The sequence below is a fragment of the Rhinatrema bivittatum genome, chromosome 9 (genome assembly GCF_901001135.1).
Source record: "Rhinatrema bivittatum chromosome 9, aRhiBiv1.1, whole genome shotgun sequence".
Classification (NCBI taxonomy): domain Eukaryota; kingdom Metazoa; phylum Chordata; class Amphibia; order Gymnophiona; family Rhinatrematidae; genus Rhinatrema; species Rhinatrema bivittatum.
The window spans coordinates 36970445-36994388 of NC_042623.1; the positions used below are offsets into that span (position 1 = coordinate 36970445).

General features: G+C 42.3%; 1 protein-coding gene across 2 annotated transcripts in view; it reads left to right on the forward strand.

Annotated features, from left to right (window-relative positions):
• The window catches only part of SHANK3 (SH3 and multiple ankyrin repeat domains 3), a 1690229-nt gene extending 1670401 nt beyond the window's left edge, over positions 1 to 19828 (forward strand). The window contains exon 24 of one of the 2 annotated variants that reach the window (XM_029615063.1): positions 17039 to 19828. In XM_029615063.1, the coding sequence (XP_029470923.1) occupies positions 17039 to 17573 (535 nt within the window). In that variant the 3' untranslated portion in view covers positions 17574 to 19828. Of the gene's footprint in view, positions 1 to 17030 lie in introns of both variants that reach the window. The other variant, XM_029615061.1, reaches the window with a different exon arrangement.
• Positions 19829 to 23944: the final 4116 nt, after the last annotated feature.

Below are 23944 nucleotides of genomic sequence, written 5' to 3' on the forward strand. Positions count from 1 at the left end.
TCTACATTCCTAATAATCAAATCACCAACTATGATGGCCGAACTGACCATTCCCTCCTTGGCAGAAGCCCTGGGAGACACATCCTCAGAGCGAGAGGACAATGCACCACCTGGAGAGCAAGTCCTTGCTACAGGATCATTTCCTGCTGCACCAGGTTGATGCTATCTCCTCCAAGGCAGCACCATGAATGCCAGACTGGAGTTGGGACTTGGCTACTATGTCCCTGAAGGTCTCATCTATATACCTCTCTGTTTGTCTCAGTTCTTCTAGGTCTGCCACTCTAGCCTACAGAGATCGGACTCATTCTCTGAGAGACAGGAGCTCTTTGCATCATGTGCACACATACAACTTCTCAATGGCGGGTAAAAAAATCATACATTTGACACTCAATGCAAAAGACTGGGAGTTCCCCCCTCTTGCTGCTGGACTGCTGCCTTTGTCTTAAATTTGTTCAGTTCCTTGTTACGTTTTAGGTTGCTATGGATTGTGTACAATTAGAGTCCTTTAAATGTATTAGTGTATTTACTATATATCTGGTAGCAACCTACAAGGGAATGATCAAACCTTGGATAAGGTATGGGGAGTTTCTAAGTTTAAGTTAAAAGACTGATTTTTTTTTAAAGTGTGAAAGTGACACCTGCCTATAAATTAAAGGATGAGCTAGGGGTGGGTGAGAGAAGGGTGAGAGGGTTGGGAAATACCACACACAAAGTTCTGTTTGTTGCTTGACTTTCTGATTACCCTTTTAAAAAAAACCACACAAACACACTAAATAATATACCCCAATAGTTTAGTTCTCCCCAATACTTAAGTTTTAAAAATTTCTCCAAGCAGTACTCCTTTCCAGCCACCAGCCACCAGCAAGGTAATCCTCTCCTGTCAGTGCTCCTACCCCCTGTGTCATTTCATCCGTCGACGGAGAACCCCTACCTGGTTATGTGACTACAGCTTCCTTGCACATCATGATGCAGATTGGGTTTCACCAAGAGAACATTCAGTTCTATGTACTATCTAAAGTATCCAGCCTTCTTGTACTTGGACTACTCTGGCTGAGTCTTCATCAACCATCTATTGATCAGAATTCCTTACAGATTGACCAATGGAGTCCATCCTGCCGAGAACATTGTATCGTTTCACCTTTGTCTCTGGCCTCTTGACATTGAACCACTTTGTCTGAAGTGCCAATTTTGCCACTTCAATGTACATCTTGTTCTTATGTGAATTCTGAACTGTGTTGTCCTCCTGCCAAAGAACCTTTGTCCGTCGATTAGGACTAGTCTTAGTCTTTGTCCAAGCTTTCAGCCTTTTTCTTTAGTTACGTCTTCTGCTTTGGATGGTTTTTCAGTCCAGTCTTGAAACTAAAGAATCTCTAGATCCTGGATCTGGACCCCCGAGCCCCCAGTTGGTAAAATAGTATCTTCGTCTTCTCAAAAGCTGAAGAGAAGAAGCTTGAGGAGGGGTCTTGAGGAGTTACTGTTGTAATCCAGCCGCTTTTCCAGATTCCTCAGTGGTGGACATTCACTGTGCAGCAGAGAGCCACCATTGGATGCTGTAATGCATGTGATACTAGGATCCAGCGAAAAGATGCTTAGGGCATGTGTGCACATCAGTGCACATGATTCAGCACACATTGGCAGGAGAGTTGGGTACCCGCCCCAATGATAATGTCACATGCTTAAGACTACTTAGCCTCCCTGGAGTTGAATTCATTGTCTTACCAAGAAGGTCTTCTGGTTCCAGTCTTCTGTTTTGCTCAAGCATGTCAGTCTGGTTCTGTCTTCTCAGTCTCCAGCTTTGCTTCAGTCTTTGTCTGTGGTTCTGCTGTAGTCTTCATCTCTGCCTCAGTCTTGTTTCAAGCCATTAGCCTTGTCTCAAGCTGTTAGTCTTGTCCATGCCTGGCTTCAGCTGCAGTCTGGTCTTTATATAGACTTTTGGACTCAATCATAGTCTGGCCCATGCCAAAATTTGCTCACTTGCCCCTGGTGTGGGTCTCAGGACTCTACCTACGAGGCTGTGTCATGACAAGATGGGCTCATGCGTGCGCAGTTCCTTACAGGTGACCAAACAGCTGGGTAAAGAGACAGCAAAAGCCAGAAAGATGCTTGGCTGCATAGGAAGAAGAATGGTCAGAGAAAGGGCGGTGCTATTGTCCCTGTAAAAGTCCATTTGGAATGCCGTATATAATTCTGGAGACTGCACTTTCAAAATGATATAAACAGAATGGAGTCAGTCCAGAGAGTGGTCTTCATTCTAAAACTTATGGGGATAGATTTAAACGTCTAAACATGTACACCTTAGAGGAAAGGCAAGATAGGGGAGCTATAATACAGATATTTAAATATCTCAAAAGTTTCCAGACACAGGAGGTGAGCCTCTTCCAACGGAAAGAAGGCTCTAGAACAAGGGGTTATGGGATAAGGGTGAAAGGGGGTAGACTCAGGAATAATATCTTAGGAAATATTTCTTTACAGAGAGTGTAGTGGATGCATGGAACAGCCTCCTAGGGGAGGAGGTTGAGACAAAAATAGTATCTAAATTTAAAAACGCATGGGATAATACAGGGGATCTCTGAGGGGGTAATGGGAGCTGTAGACTTAAATTAATTGGGCGGATGGGCAGACTAGACAGGCCATATGGTCTTTTTCTGCTGACAGGTTTCTGTTTCTGTGAGTGAGAGTATTATATTTATTTATTTATTTATTTATTTAAGGGGTTTTATATACCGTGGCTCGTTAGCAAACATCACATCAGTTTACAAAGAACATTAAATTAGCAACAAGCTTTACAATAATTATATAATGATACATAGCTGATAAATATTAAAACTATAAATAATTAAAAAAATAAACTAATTTTTTAATTATTTATAGTTTTATATATATGGTGGGAGCAGGAATGTAAAAGGAAAGGAGGGATATTTTGGGGGGAAGGTGTGGGAAGTGTGTAGTTATAGCATTTAAATCCTTGACAATAACTAGGTACCTTTGTTTCAGTTTAAATTTTATTTTTCCTGGGAATTTCTCAGTGTTTATTGTAACAAAAAATGGAAGAAAATCAGTGGAAAAAATGAGTCATCTTTTTCCTACAGATTTTCCCACATAAGAACATGCCATACTGGGTCAGACCAAGGGTCTATCAAGTCCAGCATCCTGCTTCCAACAGTGGCCAATCCAGGCTATAAGAACCTGGCAAGTACCCAAAAACTAAGTCTATTCTATGTTACTGTTACTAGTAATAGCAGTGGCTATTTTCTAGGTCAACTTGATTAATAGTAGGTAATGGACTTCTCCTCGAAGAACTTATCCAAACCTTTTTTATACCCAGCTACACTAACTGCACTAACCACATCCCCTGGCAACAAATTCCAGAGTTTAATTATGCGTTAAGTGAAAAAGAACTTTCTCTGATTAGTTTTAAATGTGCTACATGTTAACTTCATGGAGTGCCCCCTAGTCCTTCTATTATCCGAAAAAGTAAATAACTGTTTCACATTAACCCGTTCTAGACCTCTCATGATTTTAAAGACCTCTATCATATCTCCCCTCAGCCGTCTCTTCTCCAAGCTGAACAGTCCTAACCTCTTCAGCCTTTCCTCATAGGGGAGCTGTTCCATCCCCTTTATCATTTTGGTCGCCCTTCTCTGTACCTTCTCATTTTTGTTCATAATAATAAATACTAAGAAATTCCTGGGAGAAATAAAATAAAAACTGAAAACAAAGGTCCTTAAGCATAACTTACAACATTATTCAAAAAAAACTCTTTACTTTGCATCGTAAACACAAAGAAATGAAGTATTACAATTTTCAAGACAATTAGTAGAAAAGGATTTGTACAATATTTTCTTGACAAAAGCACCTTGTCCTCATCCAAAGGTGAAAAGTATTGGAACATTCAGAACAAAGTTTAGCACATTTTACTTTTATGTAGGTGAATGTCATGGATGCTTGCTTTACTTGCTACAAGTTTTAAATCCTCAGTCCCTATTTTTTCCTTGTACAACTGAAATTATGTCAAAGACCTTAATAAAGTTCAAATGAATTATATGTGCTTTGTTTCCCTTATACTGTGTCCCTATTGCTCCTGAACTCATGATGGTCATTTTCAGTTTTTCCCTGACCTTCAACATACTTATTGCTTCCTTAAGAATTGCATCCAGTGTCTTTCCTAGAATGGAAATCAACATTGCCACCATATAGTTGCCCAATTCTTGTTAGATCCCTTTTATAAAACCACATAAGTGTTGTCAGTCCTCTGGCACCTACACTGAAACAGTTCAGGAAATCTCTGAAGCTTAAGTATAATGTTTTAGAAAAAAGTACTTCGCTTTTTAAAAACCTCTGACTGAAAGTCACCTGCTATCTTATGGTGCAATTCAGTTTTCTGTATCCTTTTAACAATAAAGCTTTCACCTCCAATGTCCTATGTTGTGCTTTTAGACTTAAAGTTTGTATTTTCTGCAGAGATAGTAGAAAATCAAAGTACAAAAAAAACCATATTTCTGCAAACCTTTTGTTTGTGATTTGTCCCTGTTGTTTTGCCTCACACCTTTCCCTGCTGACTTTTATAATCATAATCCTTCACTTCATGACTGCGTGGCTCTTGAGTTTTCCTTTACTGCCTTTTTTACCCCCAAACCTTTCAACTGAACACTGAACTAGAAGACAATTTCAAGTTTAAAGTATATGGTAAAAAACAATCCAGATACAAAAAACTAAGGGCCTAATAAGCCTTTTTCCAAAGTCACAGACTTGGAAAAAAACCTTAGTAAATCAGCTAAGTGTTGCAAACGTGGACCCTTGGTCCAGCTAGAATGTGGTGGATAACCGCCGGAGGAGAGATATTTGGGGGGGAAGGTATGGGTAATGTGTAGTTATAGCATTTAAATCCTTGACAAGACAGGACCTTCACCTTTACCAGCCCCCGTTCCCCATAGGTTGAGCCCTTGGGTGCCGGGGCTGGCAGGAATTAGGCGAGGGTCCCCTGGCACAGAGAAGGTCAAGTACAGCCTAGGTCGTGGCAGGCAGCAAAGTGGCAATAACAGAGGCAGTCCAGAGTGAGATTCGGAGTGGGGGAAGCGAGGTAGTACGGCAAGCTGTAATTGCTGAACAAGGTCGGCCAGAATAAAGTTTCCTCCAGCTCCAGAGTCAAGGAAAGCCAATGTGGTGAAAGAACCACCGGGGTATTCGAGAGTAACCGGTACAGTACATTGAGGAGTGGGACTTGTATTACCTAGGGTCAGCTCCTCGATGAGACCTAGGTTCTGGCGTTTTCTGGCCGTTCACTACATTGGGCTAGGAAGTGCCCCTTATTCCCACAATATAGGCAGAGGCCTAGTGAATGTCGACGTCTCCGTTCCTCTTGAGAGAGAGGACTTCGCCCTAACTGCATAGGCTCCACCCCTTGGCTGCCCAAAGAAGTAGAGGGAGAAGGCATAGATCGACAAAATGCGGGTGCTAGGTTTACTGATCTTCAAACTGATCTCCCTTCTTGGAAGCGTTGTTGGAGTCGGCGGTCGACCCTTCCTGCCAGGTCAATCATGCCGTATAAGTTGTCCGGAAGGTCCCTTGCCGCTAGCTCATCTTTAAGGCACGAGAACAATCCTTCCAAGAATATACCGTGGAGACTGTCCTCCCTTCAGTCTAGCTTGGTTGCCAACGTGCGGAATTTGACAGCGTGAGAACGGGAACCCTGGTGTAGCCGTAACAACTCTGCAACCGCTGTAGACTTACGAGCTGGCTCATCAAAGATCTGTCTAAATGTAGACACAAATTGTTGCAAGTTTCCCGGGATAGGATCATTACGATCCCATAATGGCGAGGCCCAGGCCAGGGCCCTCCCTTCCAAAAAGGAAATGATATAGCTGGTCTTCACCAGATCCAACGGAAACTGTGTTGGCAGTAGGGTAAACCATACATAACATTGGTTGAGGAATCCACGGCACTGTTTGGTTTTACCCGAGTACCTGGGCGGAGTGGGCAGCTGCATGGAAGCCGCAGGTCTGGGGTTTGGCATCAGAACGGAAACAGGGGGTGCTACCGGGAGCATAGAATCCAAACGGTTTGCCAGTCTCTCTACTGTTGCTGTCAGAACATCTAAGCAGTGTTGCTGCTGTTGTAGTCGTTGAGCAATACCAGGAATGGCTTGGAAGCCAGCAAGGTCCACCGGGGCCATGGCCTTGCAAACTGTTGCATTCGTGGACCCTTGAGCCAGTTAGAGATGATGAAAGCGTGCCATGAGAAGATCCACAGCGGAGGTCATAGCCGGGAGCCGGATCAAGTCAGGAGACCCACCAAATCTTCACCACTGGAAGCCCGAGATCCTCCCAGAAGGAGCCCTTGAGGATCCGAGCCGCTTGGACTTATGTGCAGTCTCCTGAAGATGAGTACCTGAAGAGTTGTCCAGAAGTTGTGAAGTGGAGGAGTGGCTGGAACCAGGAGACCAATCGGAACTTCACCACTGGAAGCCCGAGGTCCCCCCAGGAGAGCCTGTGAGGACCCGAGCCGCTTGGACTTAGGCGAGGTCTCCTGGACGGAGCAGTCCGGACCAAATCAGGCAGCAGGAAGTGGAACAAACCAGGAGTCAGGGCAGGTGGCAGACAGCAGAGGCCGAAGACGAACCAGAGTTGAGACAGGCAGCAGGCAGGATACCAGAGGACGAGCCGAAGTCAGGAGCCAGGAAACGAGCCAAAGACAGGAACCAGGAACAGAAGCAAGCAAGGATGGGCTGGAGCAGGAACAAGAAGAAGACTGCAACTACTAACCTCAAGGAGGGAATCTCTTTGCAAGGCCAAGAGTGGAGCTGGTTACAGGGTTTAAAAACCCCGAAGGCTTCTGACATCATCCCCGGGGCGGTGCTATCTTTTCCGCGCTGGTCCCTTTAAATTCTAAGCCCCTGCGTGCGCGCCTAGGGGGCGGGGCCAGCTGGAGAGCATCAGTGGCGTCTCCCTCGAGGAGGGATCGCCGTGAGAAGGGCCTAGCAAGGCCCAAACGGAACACCTCGGTACACAGAGCAGCCCTGAGGTAGGAGGAGGGACCAACCGCGGACCTCCGCGGGCCGGGACCGCAACACAGAGGTCATGGCAGGCGGCAGCGGAGCAAAACGGGTAATCAGGCCGGAGGTCGAGGCTGGCTGAAGACAAGCGGAGATGAAGGACAAACCAGGAGTCGGGGCAGGCAGCAGACGAAGGCGAACCGGAATCCAAGCAGAGGTCAAACCAGAAGAAGCAAGCCAAAAAGGAAGCAGGATCAGAAACTCAAGAGTGGAGCAGGGCTGGAACTGAAGAAGACAGGAGCAGGACTGGAACTGAAGAAGGCAGGAGCAAGACTGGAAGAACACCAGGTCAGGAACTCAGGAACAGCAACTAGCACTCCAATGTAGAAGACCAGTTGCTAAGGCAAAGAAGGAGAAGTACTGGCTAGGTTTAAATACCCAGTGGCATCTGACGTCAATTTAGGGGCCGGGCTGAAGTTTCCCGCCATGGCCCCTTTAAATCCCGAGCCCTTGCGCGCACACCTAAGGGGTGGAATTTCAGGCAGGAGCTCGGTGACATGGGGGAATGCCGCGGGAAGGCCCAGATGCGGCTCGGAGGAGAGCGGAGAACACTGTGACCAGCAGAAGACAGGCAGCAGGAGAGGTGAGGACCCAGCCGAGGGTTCCCTCGGCCAGGGTTCACAACACTAAGTATTTTTAAACCTGCACTTTTACTCCTCATTCTTCCTTTAATGTGAAAATTAGAAGAACAAATGGGCCAAGGAAATAATGTCATTATAAAACATACACTAATGGTCAAGTAATGCAGAGTTATGACTGCTGTAGCCATCAGAACTTGGCATCTCCTTGCCATTGTCATGCCATCATGAATGACATTACTAACAATATTACAAAACCAAAATCACAATCCTGTTCGCCTAGTGAAAAACCCTAAATGGCATCTACTTGACATATTTTCAGAAGCACCACTATTACTTATATACACTACAGCTGTTAAGCATTCCCATAACTTACTAAGTATTCCTCAACTCCCACAGACTGTCGACACCAAGATCTAATCTCCCTCTCCATGGGCTTGTTTCGCTCCAATAGTTTGTAATGTTCCTGTTTGTAATGTTCTTGCTCCCAGTTATGTTATCCAAGTTTTTCTCTCCCTTGTTCTCTGTAAGACACTTGTTGTCATTGTTTAATATCTGTTGCAATGTAAACCGGAGTGATAAGTAACTCTGTTACCTGAACTTCGGTATAGAAAAAGTTATAAATAAATAAAATAAATAAAATATCTGTTTTCTAATGGGACAATCATATGCCAGGACTGCTCAAATTTTGGAATAGTCCTCAATTGGTTATAATCATAGTTACTTCAAATTTAATCTTTTTTTCAAAATACATTTATATATATATAACAGTACCCTGTTATAGAATCCATCAAGCTAGGGCGAGAGAACATAGTTGAAGTCTCAACTTTGTGAGACTTTCCTCACTCATATGTTGTCAAATCTTCACCGAGGTGTACTGTGCTGTTCGTACATCTCACTCTGCATGTAAAACTGGCCCCTAAACCCTAAACCACCATCAACTCCTCACCTTGAGCTATTAGCTGGCCCTCCTATAGTGATATAAATAGTGGAATACTATAAAAGCCTTATAGGTAGTTTCTTTCTCTCTCTGTGCTGTGTGTTATTATAGCATTTTGATGAAGGGTTATTAAATAGGGGAAGAATCCCCAAGTAGTTGTGAATGAAGGCTCATGGCTGTGTAGCCCAATAGATGATGGTTCTGATTGAGTTGGACGCCCAAAGGAGCAAGAGGAAACAAAAAAATGTCACAATGTAGCAGAAGTAAAGAAGTCTTTAATCAAGGAAAAGTATGAAGAGAGATTTCCCATAGGGAGAGGCAGAAGGCCTCTAAACAGCTTTTTGATGTGTTTTATTTCCATTTCATTTAATTATTTGTGATTGCATTCATGATTTATGGTTCCATTGTATAAATATATTAAAAACTCACACCAGGATCTCCTTGCAGCAATGTTTAATTACAGATAGAAACGTGAACCGTAACATTATTTTAGAGGAATATTTGTGAGTGATTCAGTCTTATATGTACATGATGCACAGGATGCATAATTATTAGATTGAAAAAAAGACATTTGTCCATTGGGATCAGAATTATTCTAGTTGTCATAGCTACAGATCCTGCTTAGTGATGCAACATTTTCATATCATTAATATTCATTCGTCTCTTGAAATTTCCTTGTATTTTTAATCAAAGACATTTCATGTAATAAATAAAAGTATGTGAATTAGAAGAAACACATTTTGGCTCTCTAAAGACAGAAATAAGATAAAGCAGAAATTTCATAAATTTGGATCGAAAATGACACTCATAAATGGAATACAGTGGGTTAGCCTGGTGTTGAGTGTACTGCTTCCCGAGTTGACTGGAGATGCTGTGAATTCAGCACTCATATCCCCTACTGGGGAGTTGTGGTCACTGCTTAAGGGTGACACCTGTTGCTCAGATTCGTAGTCCAGGACCACTACACTGCCCAGACTGGGTATGTTGAGGCAGAGAGAATAAAAATAAGATGGGAAAAATCCTTGCATTGTTGTGAATGAAGACTCATCCTGCCAGATCCCAGTGCTGGATCCAGTTGAGCTGGAAGAGAAAACGAGAAACCGAACAGGAAAAAAAAATTAATACAGTGATTTGGCAGATAAGATATGTCTAGTAAAATCTTACTTACTGTATGGTCATCTTGGATTTCTGTCCATCCCACCACCACTACCAATAATGTCTATGCCTGAGTGTGGAGTAGGACAGATTGTAGCACAGTTCGCCCAATTTTGTTCTGAAAACATGAAGATATGTACTCTACTAAAAACTATGTAGTCCTTATTAGAGCCTTTGAAAGAAGTTGGAGAAGTCCGTGCGTCTAACGTGACACAATCAAGAGGTGTTTCCTAGGCTTCTTGGGTTTTAGGCTCTACTTTCCATCCGCTGTTGCTAAATCATGGATGACCATGCTTTCCCAGTACTTCTGGTTGGGTCCCTCTCCCTGGAAAGATTTGGCTGAAATGTGGCCAGGGTGTTGACAGCTTAGTAAGAGACTTTTCTACCAAATCTCAACCAAATCAAGGGAAAGAGCCCCCGATACATACAAATGGACGAACAAACAGTGCTTTGCACTTATGGAACATCCCTAAAAACACTATCTAGATAGTTTTTCACCTGGTGAATTAAAATGTGGCCAAAAGCTGTGATCATTTCTCACATGCAAATATATCACATTTTAGTCCATACCGGGGGGGGGGGATACTTAATTTTACATAAAAACTAAGCAGCTGCAAACAAATTTACATAAATTAATGCCCCAGAGAAAACTGTAATCACATATTAAAAACACCATTTTAACTCACAAAAATAAAATGTGATAATTCCTTTAGTACATAATGGTCTTAAGAAAATACTCTTTATCACCAGCAAAATCTGTTATCACACGTTACTGACCTGCTTCTGCTTCTTCTCGTGTTTCGAGGCTGAAGCACAGCTCACAGTAAATTGGAGCTCACGCAATTCCTTTATTTGCGAGAACAGCACTGGAGTGCAGAAACTGTGCCAGCTCCAGTTCACTGTGAGCTGCATCGCTTAGCAGTTCTTCTGTGGGAGCAGAGGCTATGAACAGCATGGGTGGGCCAATGCGGACAGGGGGACTATGAGAGGCCTGGCAGATCCTTGGCAGGAGTAGAGAAGCCCACCCAGCCTCGGGGTCTCTGGGTCTGCGAGCAGCCTGACAAGTCATTAGCAGAAGCAGAGCTGGTAGTAATTGCAGGGCCAACCCAGCTGTGAAGCAAGTTTGAGCACTGGGGCAGTGGGGTTTATGAGGGAGGCCCAGGCTATAAAGAGGTTGTGAGTGATGGTACAGTGGCTATGAGTGCTGGGGCTCTGAAGGAGTTAGGATGGACTGTGAAGGGGATGTGAGCGCTGAGGCTCTGAAGGAGCTGTGAAGACGGAGCAGACTGTGAAGGGGATGTAAATGCTGAGGCTGTGAGGGAGGTGGGAGGCTGTGAAGGGAAGAGTTTGAATAATTATGCAGAATATTTTGAAATAACAGAAAAAGCTACTCATTAAATGCCCACACCACAAAACATTAATAAACAATGATTTTTCTTATCCAACAACCCCAATTAGCTGAAAAATAAACACCCACATTTACTTTCTATAAACACTTAATAGAAGTCCTACTTATACCCACCTGAGAAGTGTGTAGAAAGTGAGTGTAAACAACATTCCATACATAAAAGGACATTTATTGATAGTGGTGCTAGGGTGGAACAAATGATTGAACAGAGAGATCCCAGATGACCATACAGTGAGTAGAATTTTACCATACCAAGCCTCTATACTCCGTTTCAGAGTGCCATTTTATAACTGAAAATCAGCGCTGCCCAGACAAAGCAAAACTGCACCCTGGGAACAACCTAAGTGCAATCTCTTTTTAACTGGGTAAATTCTGTTCCCAGACAAAATGTATCCAAAGAGTGGGGGAAATTTTTCAAACCTCAGAATTTGTCCAGCTAATTCCTGTAGTTAGCTGGACAAACCTTTTGAGAATATTGATTTAAAACTATATTATTTCTCTGCTTCAGATAGCAAAATGCTATCTCCAAAATGCTCCATATGCTTTCTCAGGATGCTAGCCATTTACTGCATTATGTCACAATAAACAGTTTGCTGCACAATACATTAATGCTCATGATTACTGGAAGGTATCCAATGTATATTTAGCAAGGGCTTCAGAGGTCTGGGAAATTATAGACGGGTGAGCCTGATTTTAGTGCGGGGAAAAATAATGGAAACTGTTATAAAGAATAAAACCACAGAACATTTAGACAGATGATTTAATGGGACACCCAAAGGAAGTCTTGCCTCACAAATCTGCTACATTTTTTGAAGGGATGAATAAACACATGGATAAAGGTGAACCAGTAAATGTGGTGTATTTGAATTTTCAGAAGGTGTTTGACAAAGTCCCTCATGAGAGGTTTCTAAGAAAACTAAAAAGTCATGAGATAGGAGGTGATGTCCTTTCGTGGATTACAAACTGGTTAAAAGACAGGAAACAGAGAGTATGATTAAATGGTCAGTTTTCACAGTGGAAAAGGGTAAACAGTGGAGTGCCTCAGGGATCTGTACTTGGACCGGTCCTTTTTAATATATTTATAAATGATCTGGAAAGGAATACGATGCGTGAGGTGATCAAATTTGCAGATGACACAAAATTATTCAGAGTAGTTAAATCACAAGCGGATTGTAATAAATTGCAGGAGGACCTTGTGAGACTGGAAGATTGGGTGACCAAATGGCAGATGAAATTTAATGTGGACATGTGCAAGGTGATGCATATAGGGAAAAATAACCCTTGTTGTAGTTACACAGTGTTAGATTCCATATTAGAAGCTACCACCCAGGAAAGAGATCTAGGCTTCAGTGGATAATACATTGAAATCATCAGCTCAGTGTGCTGTGGCGGTCAAAAAAGCAAACAGAATGTTAGGAATTATTAGGAAGGGAATGGTGAATAAAACGGTGGATGTCATAATGCCTCTGTATTGCTCCTTGGTGAGACCGCACCTTGAATATGTGTGTAGTTCTAGTCTCTGTATCTCAAAAAAGATTTAGTTGCACTGAAGAAAGTTCAGTGAAGGGCAACCAAAATGATAAAGGGAATGGTACTGCTCCCCTATGCGGAAAGGCTAAAGAGGTTAGGGCTGTTCGTTTGGAGACGAGAGGGCTAAGGGAGGGATATGATAGAGGTCTTTAAAATAATGAAAGGACTTGAATGGGTAAATGTAAATTGGTTACTCTTTCAGATAATAGAAGAACTAGGGAGCACTCCCCTCCAAGTAGCACATTTAAATCAGAGAAAATTATTTTTCACTCAATGCAGAGTTAAGCTCTAGAATTCATTGCCAGAGGATTTGGTTAAGGCCATTAGTGTAACTAGGTTTAAAAAAAGTTTAGATAAGTTCCCAGAGAAGTCCATAAACTGCTATTAATCAATAAGGAATAGCCACTGCTCGTTATCAGCATTAGTAGCTTGGGATTTTTTAATGTTTGGGTACTAGCCAGGTACTTGTGACTTGGATTGGCCACTGCTGGAAACAGGATGCTGGGCTTGTTGGACCCTTGGTCCGACCCAGTATGGCATATCTTATGTTCTTATGTGTAAACTAAATGTAATGAGTTTCCTGCTACAGAAGGGAACAAGGTAGATTTTTCATTACATCGGTGGTTCCCACATTTGGTCCCTGAGATTCTTATTTAAATCTGATTATCAGAATCTCTGGCATGACTATTAATAAATATATTTGCATCCATTTCATGTAAGAAGCATTTCAAGTTTAATTTTTAGTTAGCCCTGAAAACCAGACCTGGACAGAGATCATTAGGGCTAAGGTTGGGACCCACTTCCTTAGATACTGTCCTATCAAATGACTTACCATTTATGAAAGATGTAATAAAGAAAACAGATATTAACTGTAGTCACTTATTAATTTGGAATTTTAAAATATGCTTTCTAAAGCATATTGTTTTCACAACTTCAACTCCGACTCCATATGTTTACCGACTTAGATGCAGTCTTGATAGTTGGTTAAGCTGAAAGAAAATGATAGTGCAACCTTCTGCTTGCCTTATGGGAATGTCTGCATTATGAAAGAACATTAGAGTCCATGTTCAGTGTATTTGTCCAGCTAAGATTAAATCTTAGCTGGACTAACACAAGGATTTGAAAATGCTGAACACCTTCAGTTTATCTGGCTAAATAATTAGACGGATAACCTGGATGCATTCTGGGGCAGAGTTGAACTGTCTGGCTAAGTTAGCTGGATAACTTTAGGACTCCATGAAAGCAGTGCTATAGTTAGCCGGATACATTTATCTGGCTAACTTGTGATAGGCGGATATAGTCCGCAGCATGCCAGTGCTATTGAATATCTGGCATAAGTTAGCCAGATAAACTTATCTAGCTTAACTTATCCAGACTGCCTGCCAGTGAATATTGCCCTCGTACTTCTGTAGCCAATTCAAACACACAAGTGATAAAATAAAATTCCTAGACCCTCTTGTTTTCTGCAACAGAAGTCAGCTGACAATTCACATGACAGCGGACAGGAGAAGGACATGATAAAATAATATTGGCCTATTTCTGAGTGGCTGAGAATTGACATACAGGATCATGCTGAGGAATGCTCTTAATATCACTATGTATCCCTACACTATGACAGGTTTTTGTTGGTTTTTATTTCTCGTCTCTGTCTCTTGTCTCGTAATTTATGACTCCTGCCTTCCCACGCTGCTGTTAAGTCCTCAGATTTACTTTTGCTTCTTTGCTGGTTTGTCGTTAGGTGTGCAAAGAGAATCCTGGCTCAGACTTGTACATATTTAGTGGATAATCCACAACTTGAAGCAAGTAACTCAGGTGGTCCTCCAGTGATAAAGTCACTGACGTGGAAAGCAGAGCTCAGAACGATTCCTTCAGGAGCTGATATCAGCAGACAGTAGGATGCTCATTGTCTAAGGTCAGTTCAGGAAAGAATCGTCATGAGTCTCATAATCCGTTTATGCTATGCAGTAGCTGAGTATGTGCTAAAAGGGATTTAAACCAAATAAACCAAAGCAAATGAGCAGCTGTGACCTATGACAGAGAAGCAACTTGACCATCTCATGTGTGTGTAAAGTGATTGCATCACGAGAAGGCCCTTTTCAAAACGGCCAGCAAATGAGCTACACTTCTGCAGTTTCTGGAGAGAGAGAGGACGTCGGTAAGGAAACTGTCCTTCCTTCCCCACACAGACCTCGGCAAATCTTCCAAAGTGCCCCAGCTTTCTGCTTAGGGGATATTGCAACCCTACGCTGACAAGGGACTCAGCGGATGTAAATAATGTGGTCGTCGATAGCCACAGAAAGCATAACAATAATATAGTCCACTCGACCATGACTCAAAATATTTCAGAGTCCATTACTTCACACCGTTAAAAACAAAGCTCATAGCACCTCCTACAGCAGAACCTGAGCTGGAATGAAAACCTGGTGACATCTGCGACAATGGCACGCTGTCAAGCTAGTGTTGACAAAGATAAAGAGAAGGGGTACACACATCTTGTACTTGGATGCTGTATTAAGAGGAGCTTGTAGATTGAAGTTTGGTAGGAGGAGTAATTGTGGTTATATAACAGGAACTCTACCTATTCAGACAAGTAACCAGCAGTACTGGTTTAGGAATGCCTTGTGAACACACATTAAAAATAATCTTGCTGTACTGGGTGATGGTATAAAAATGGTGATAAGTCCATTTAGAACGACAGAGAAAAGTTTCCAGACTGATACGACTAAAGTAGCAGCATAAGCAAGAAGATGGCAACTGAGGTGTAGTATAGACAAATATAGCATGGCACACCCTGACACTGGTAACAAACATGCTGTGTTTATACTGGGTGGGACATGGATAGTAGCACAAGGCAGGCTTTTGGGGGGCATAAGAACATAAAAACGTAAGAAATTGCCATGCTGGGTCAGACCAAGGGTCCATCAAGCCCAGCATCCTGTTTCCAACAGAGGCCAATCTAGGCTACAAGTACCTGGTAATTACCTAAACACTAAGTAGATCCCATGCTTCTGATGCCAGTTATAGCAGTAGCTATTCTCTAAGTCAGTTTGATTAATAGCAGTTAATGGACTTCTCCAAGAACTTATCCAAGCCTTTTTTAAACCCAGCTACACTAACTGCCCTAACCACATCCTCTGGCAACAAATTCCAGAGCTTAATTGTGCGTTGAGTGAAAAAGAATTTTCTACAGTTAGTTTTAAATGTGCTACTTGCCCACATTGGGACAAAGACCACTCATGCTTTTGACCTACAGGTTTTGCACCAGTTTTCAAAGGAAAGCTTTAAAACTTGCCATGGATACAAAGTACATGCAGTTACTTGCACTTGGTTTTATGGCAGGTAGTTTTGTGCTGGAAATTTGCAAAAGCCAATTACACATTTACTTTTCCTCTCCCAACCTAAACACCACCCCCACCCCTCCTCCCCTCCAGGAATGCTTCCTCTCGGTGCAGTAAAACGGCTATGCGTTGTGGAGCAAACTCACATTGAAGACGGGCAGTTTTCAGATGGTCAATTAACGAGGTGGAAAATGCTTTTTACTCAAGTCAATAGCTTGGAAAACTGTCCTTCCCCATGTTGTCAGGGTCTGTCTGTGAACATCCATAAAGTGCCAGTCAGGTCCATATCACACAATGGCATGAAAATAGGAATTCCATGCAGGTTTCGTGCTGCCATTCTATGGCTGTGCCATATCCAAGTGAGATGGCCCCTAGAGGATGCTGTACAGTTGTGGTCTCCTTGTAGCAAAACAGATCTAGCAGAGCTGGAAAACCTACGGCATTTAAATTAGGGAACAGAAGTATTTATTGTGTGAGCCAGAAGGAACGCCTATCCAAAGCTGGGGCTACGGCTAACTGTTTACAAATGTGTGAAGGTCAATATGTGTGGACAACCTTGGCTAGCATGGAAAAAGGACAGGAACATAATTTGAAACTGTAGAAAAAAGGCCATTTGATTTGATTTGGAGGAAAAATTGTTGCTGTTAGGATGGTCAGTGCATGAGGTGTCTGATGCTTAGCAAGGCTATCAGTTCAGCATTAGTGGATTATTTTAAAGCAAACATTCAGTAATTTTAGATGCGTAAAGGACATTATTGGGTATGTGGTATACTATGTCATTGAGTAGGACTTGTTGCTCTAACAGCTGAAAGAAGACAGAAAATAAAGATATAAGTTGTTTGTTTTTTTCCCCCACTCTAAAAGCCACAGTGTGTGACTGTAGATTTAGTCACTTTTTAGTTTCTCAAGCTGTTCTCTAGGAAATGTAGCTTTGTACTGCACTAAGATATTGAAGAAGTGTTAGACTGCTTGCTTCTATGTGACCTGTGCTATAAGCTGCTCACGTTGCTTTCTTTCCTCTTTCTCCACAGACTTTCAGTAGTTTAGGTGAACTCCACACCATTTCCCAGCGGAGCTATGGAACCACCTACACAGTGCGACCTGGAAGCCGGTACCCTGTGGCTCGACGTACTCCCAGCCCTGTAAAACCCGCCACGGAAAGGACAGAACCTCTCGGCACTGTTCGTCCCTATGCTCTGACTCCACCTACCATTCTCAAATCTTCCAGCCTTTCCATTCCACATGAGCCCAAGGAAGTCCGATTTGTGGTGCGCAGTGTGAGTGCCCGGAGTCGCTCCCCGTCACCGTCCCCTTCACCAACACCATCACTGCACACGCTACACCCTCCCCGGCCTTTCATTCAGAAACCTGTTCATCTCTGGAACAAGTATGATGTGGGGGACTGGCTGGAAAGCATCAACCTGATTGAGCACCGGGATAAATTTGAAGACAATGAAATTGAAGGCACCCATCTCCCTGCCCTAACCAAGGAAGACTTTGTGGAGTTGGGGGTTACTCGAGTTGGGCACCGAATGAACATTGAACGAGCTCTCAAACAGCTGTTAGAAAGCTGACCACCCATGGCATTAGTGGCCTTCTTGAAAGCCACATTGCTTTTTTATTTCTACTAGTCTATCAAAAAATGATTATATTTATATTTTGATCACTGCACTGAAAGCTGAGGAGTTGACTCTCTCTCTCTATCTCTCTCTTTCTCACACACATACATGCAAACACATACTCACAGAGCGCCACATTCACACAGAAACACACAATCTCTTTCACCCTGCTCGCCAGTTTGCCAGAGTGACACCCTGTTTCCAGAAAGTGAATGTTGCATGGAATAGGTTTTATTTTGCATTTTCTTTCTTGGAGATTCCAGCCTGTCTGTCACTGGGTGAATATAACCCTGTCCCAGCCCACTCTGCCTCTAGGCTCCTTCAAGACCAAAAGAGAATCCCACCTTGGAGTTGAAGGTACTGAGAAAGGAGATTCTGAATCCCATAAAAAGAGAGAGACTGCTGTTGGATTTTCTGGGAGTGTGGGCATTGCCTTTCATGTTGTCACCAGTTCTGCAGTTTGAAGGGGAAGGAATAATGTAAGCTGCACATAAGTGGACGTCTTTAGCAGACCCCTGTAAGGGTCTGCTAAGAAAAATAATTTGCCAACTCTAAAGGAAAAGCAGGGGAGGGGAGCACTTTTACAACCAGTTTATTATTTGTTTTGCTTTGGGAGGGGGAACGTGAAGGGGGAATCATGTTTTCTAAACAATTTAAAAGTAGATCTATACTATATATCTGTGTATTTATGTAGAGCAGATGACACAACAAAATATGAAGCTAATAACACCAGTCAAGAGTTCCACTTAATGCCATTCAGTAAGTTTTTTGCATCTTTTTAATCAGCTATATATTTGAAAAGAGGAAAAAAAGAACAAATATCTATATATATATATATATATATCTATATGTATATCTCTCTCTATATATATATATCAACACAATTTGTTATAATTTTACTAAACTATATATTGATAGTTATTGAGACATTGATGGGAAATAAAGTTTCCCTGGGATGCTGTTGACTTTGGGGTGGGGGCAAGATGTAATTGAGTAAAAGACTCGTCTTTTTAAACTCCTTTCAAAAGTTCTGGATTTTCAAGACTTAAAAAAATCTAGAACAAAATTCAAAACTCGGTTTTTGGGCACACTAAGTCTTCCATCCCTGCTAAGAGTCCATCCACTGAGCTGGAGAGCTGGGAGGAGCAGGGATGCTTGTAGAGCATTCAATTGCCTTGTACAACCCCCCTGCCATTGTTGAACTGCCAGGCTTCTCTTCCTAAGCAGGATTCTGCACCTCGTGCTTACAGTAGGCTAAACATAACATGGGTTGGTTGACATAAACTCTAGTTGGGTTTTTTGTCTAGAAAGGCAGTCAGTGAGTACTGAGGAGGACATGTTTGTGGGAAAAAAAAAAAGGCAATGCAAAGAGAGGAAGCAAAGAAGGAAAATGCTAAGTGCTTGAATAGAAACAAGCATTTCCTTTACCTCTTCCTCCAAGAATTCAGCTAGGTATGGAGGTTTCTGGCTTACATGGAAGAGACCCATGCCGAGCCACAATTCCCTATCCTCCTTTGGCTGTGCATGGACACCTTGGTCGTAGGGTCCTTCTTTAGAGAAGATACGAGAGGTACTGTAATCAAAAGGCAGTCCTCATGAGAAGCTCTGAGGTAAGAACCCTCTGCCTTCTATGGTATTTACAGTATCAGTATTTGATTAAAAGAAGAAGTACTCTGCAAACAGAACGAGTCAATTGGTCTTTTGATATTCGGCAGACGTAGAACTCCAGTATTGTACTTCTTTATGGGACCAGCTTGACCTTTGAAACTGTTTCAAATGTCCAATGTTCTCTTTTATTTATCTGAACTTCTCTTGCAATTGTTCATTAATTCTAGGCAATGCAGAATGGGTTTGGAAAGGTCACAAGCACCCACCTTTTTCTCCAATGATAGAGAGAGCCCGTCAGCTGATGTATTGGGTGCTTTTGCTGAGATTATCTTTCTTCTAAGGACCCTAATGCACAGAAGTTTGACTCTCCCTTTTTGCCTGGGAAGTGACACTTGAGAGGGGAGGGTAAGCGTGCCTGGGAGATATTTTCTTTCAGCACCCTGGCTGCACTTCAGCCTTGCATGAGATTGTCAAATGCAAATGTTTTAGTTGCTTTCTTTTGATCTTGAGGTGGGCACCAATCTCTCCCCTGCTTAGAGCATGCAGTGGAGGGGTTTGGAGAGGTGTGTGCTGAAAAAAAAAAAAAAAAAAACAGATTTCCTCTATGATGGGATTGAATAATCTGGTGCTAAACAGAGGGAAAAACAAGTTTCTCTCCATTTCTTGTTCATTTCCCTTAAATCTTAACATTTATAAATATTTCGTATAATGAAAAATAAATGTATTGCATTCTGTAATCAGCTGAGGTTTGCTTATGTGTGTGCTGACACTGTGTGAAGATGGGGGAAGTTATAAGGATAGTCAGTGCCTTGTGGACCGGTGTTCTGTCTTTCTGCTGGTTTAAGATGTCATTAAAGAAGACCAGATGTTCACTCAGTCTGGTTCCAATATGGCCTTTTCCCCTAAACAGGCTGCTATGTAGTGTGCTTTGTGGAACTAGGCATGGCCCTATGTACACTCGTTTGTTGTTGGTTAATTATAATGAATATCATGTTCTTGTCCCTTATCTAAAATATCAATAGTGGAGTCAATTTCCAAACTGATGCCCAGTGTAAGTCCAATGAAAATGAGAAAGCAGGCAAGCTGAATGACCTATTTTAACTGTTTTGGAAAGCCAAGCAACAAAGCTATGTTCCAGTCCCTGCTCAGCAGGGAGGCTGAGCCAAGTACTGAGCTTATGGCAAGAGCATCTGATTGGCCAAAGTGCAGTACTAGGATCTGTGTTCTGCTCTGTAGGTCACATGACTTTGCTGCTGTACTTGGCACATGTGAAGAGGAGATGCTGGAGAAAAGACAAAATCGTGGAAGCTGTGCAAGACAGCTCCCGATGAGTGCTAGTCCTGCAGGGTATTTAATATCAATTCCAAAAAGCATATTAAACAAAGCCACAAAGTTTAAAACATCATCAGACACTGAAATTACTACACGCTTGGCCAATACCCAACAGAAAGAACCACTCCAGCCACTTCTGTACAATATACAACAGAAAAGCCAGACTACCATAACTAACCATCTGAGAGGAAACTGTACTATTCCTTATGCTACAGAGAACCCCCTCGGTCCAAACTGCAAGCCATTTCCCACCTAGACCGACACCTTTATTAGACACCATGCAGAATGCCTCGCCTCATAAGTCATTACATACATACACCCTCACTAATCTGGGTATGTAAATACTAAAAGAGACTTTGAATGCTCCCGAAATTTATACAGTCAAAGAGTGAATAAAATGACTTGTGCCCAGATGGCTTTTTTCATTTTTGCAGCAAAAGTAGAAAATGGAAGTTGAAGAATAACAAGTTCAGAACAGTTCTGAAAAAGAATTATTTAATGCCAAAAAATGGTAGCATTGTGCAAGATTTTACCACTTGTGATCATAGCAAAAAAAACAGCTGGGTTATTGAAAATAAACTGTGATCCTCCCAATAAGAGGGTCTGTTTTGAAAGCCATATATAGCCTCATTTCAAGTGGGAATTAATCCCTGTTTTCACATTTCTACTGTAGGTTTGTATATTTCTAGGATGGGATTTTTTTGCTGGGAAGCAAATTTTTTTCACTGTGCAGCTGAAATGGCCACAAATGGATAGTGGTTTCTGGTTTTGCCTTGACTGAGTTGCATTAGGACTGCAAATCAGTCAGAAGAAGGCTTGTCTTAATGAACTCTGGTCTTCTTCCAACCTAACCCACTATGTAACTATTTAATTGTACACAAAGTGTATGAGCTAAGGTATTGGCTATAGGTATATAATTTAGGAGGAACAATACTGGTTATTGAATGTGTGTATACTGTATACTGTGTGAGATTACATGTTGGGTATAGCATTTATATAGCAATGCCTTAGGTAGAGTACATGTGTATCAGAAGTTCCCAAACTCTGGATTTAGACCCACTATGTGGTCCTAAAAAAAAAAAAAAAAATTAACAAGTGGGTCCCAATGTGAGGACAGCCAGCCAGCAGTTTGTACATGAGCATAACCATACAAAATCTCATTTACAGCCTTAAAGCTATCCGCATTTTTGGTGGGCAGCTTTCTCCTGCTTCTCTGGACTTTCCCCTCCATATACCTTTGTTTGCGCCTGCCCTGCCCAGTGTAGTCAAGCCGTCCCAGGGATGAATGATCTTGTAGCCAAGAGGCACCAGCCATGGTTTTCTCTGAAATGTGGTATAACTGTGCCTTTGAGTCGGCCTGCAGCCATCACTGTGGTGGATTGGCTGGGATTCTTTTTCCCATGGGTTGTGAGTGCTGTCTCCAGAGCAACCCCAGCTCCAGAAGCTAAGTTTGAAATTCAAGCTTGGATCTTCTTGAATGATAGGGTCAGCCCCTTGATTTGAATTTTTATATTGTTTTAATTGTTGGCCTGGCAATTTCCTCCTGCTCCTTTGAGCATCCAGCTTAACTGAAATAAGCCCCTACTGGGGCTGCAGAGCCATGAGCCTTCATTGGCAATTATACAGGTGCTTCCCTGCCTCCTTTTTTAACCCTATCCTCTATCTAGCCCAACTATTGTTGGTTAGGGCCCAAAGATCACATTTACCTCTGAAATTCAGTAAATTTGCACCTGGAATCTGACCATAAGGTGCCATCATTGCACAATGGTATTGGTTGGGACTTTTTCCTCATTTCACCCCCCAGGTTGTGAACCCTACCTTCACAGCATCCCTCACCCTGACTGATCCAAAGATCAGAAGATGGGCTCAGAAGTCAAATCCTGATCTCCCACATGATAGCAAACAACACTACCCCGAGCCACTGGCTGACCCCATTGGTTTGAATTATGATGACATTTGTAATTTGTCCTATGATTTTGCAGAACCTGAAAGTGGATCATGAATATAAAAGTTTGTAAACCACTGGTGTATGCTATAGTGTTTGACAATAAGGGATGGGTGTTGATGTTGAGTGTGTGTAGTTCTCTGTTGGTTATGTGTGTGTATAGTACATAAAATTAGTGTTGTATATATGGAAATGCTTTATGAGGAATGTTGATCAGTATGTTTATATGTATATATATTTTATATATATTTATATATATATATATATATATATATATAGGCCTTGGGAGATGCATATGCCTGCATAATACATAGAATGTGAGGTTTGGAGTTGGGTATGTGTATAAAAGTATATAGCAGTGTGAGAGGTATGTGTGTTTCAGATCAGGTGTTGGATGTAGAACATATCAAATAGTATGTTTTCTGTATCTGTATTGAAATTAAATGCATAATGAGATATCCATTGTAGTATATCAGAAAAAGTGTTAGATATGTGCATATCGCATTAGATCATGAAGTAGAATATACTTGGTAGTCTGTTAGATATATTTATGCACTCTTTGAGATTATGAGTTGGATATGTATATTTGAGCATAGAGTATATGTAATGCCATATTTATATATATACTAGAAGAATGTGTGTCACAAAGGACAGGATTTGAGAGCTAAAATTTCAAGATGCAATTATACTTGCATTCCATTCACTCTCAAGATTGGAAAGGTGTACTCCATGGAGCACACAAACTTTCCAGAGCGGTTTTTACATTGATGTGTCTGTGCTGTGTGTCTGCTAAAGTCCCAGTCCTTTTTCTCTCTCTCTTTCCCCATCAGTCCTTTCTCCCCCTCCCCCACTCAGTCTACTCCTCCCTCAGTGTACCCCCCAACCAAGCCTGTCATCCCCCCTCAGTTCCCTCTCCACCAGCAATCTCACTCAGCCACCTTTAGCTTTATATTTGGTTCCCTATCCCAGTTTCAATCTTCCTCCTCAGTACCTCATTCCTTTCTCTCAGCAAAACGGGTCAACAGCCCCCTTCCCCTCCCCGCAACAGCTTTGGTTTCTCCCTCAAGCTCAGCAGTCCCCAGCCTTAATCTCCCCCCTCAGCCTCAGCCATCCCCTCATCCCAGGCTCAAGTGTTCTTTTTCTCCCCTCCCCCCAGCAGCACCCCCAGATTCAATTCCTGTTTTTTTGTGTATGTGTGCGTGCTAGTTTTTCCTAGGACAAGCAGGATGGTAGTCCTCACAGATGGGTGACATCATCAGATGGAGCCAACACGGAAAACCTTTTGTCAAAGTTTCTAGAACTTTGGCACACTGAGCATGCCCAACATGCCACTATCCGTGCATCCATGCGAGGTCCCCCTTCAGTCTCTTTTTTTCCACATTGATAGTTGCCTTGCAGTATTTGGAGCTCTGTTCACAAGTATCTTTCTTGCTAAAAAAAA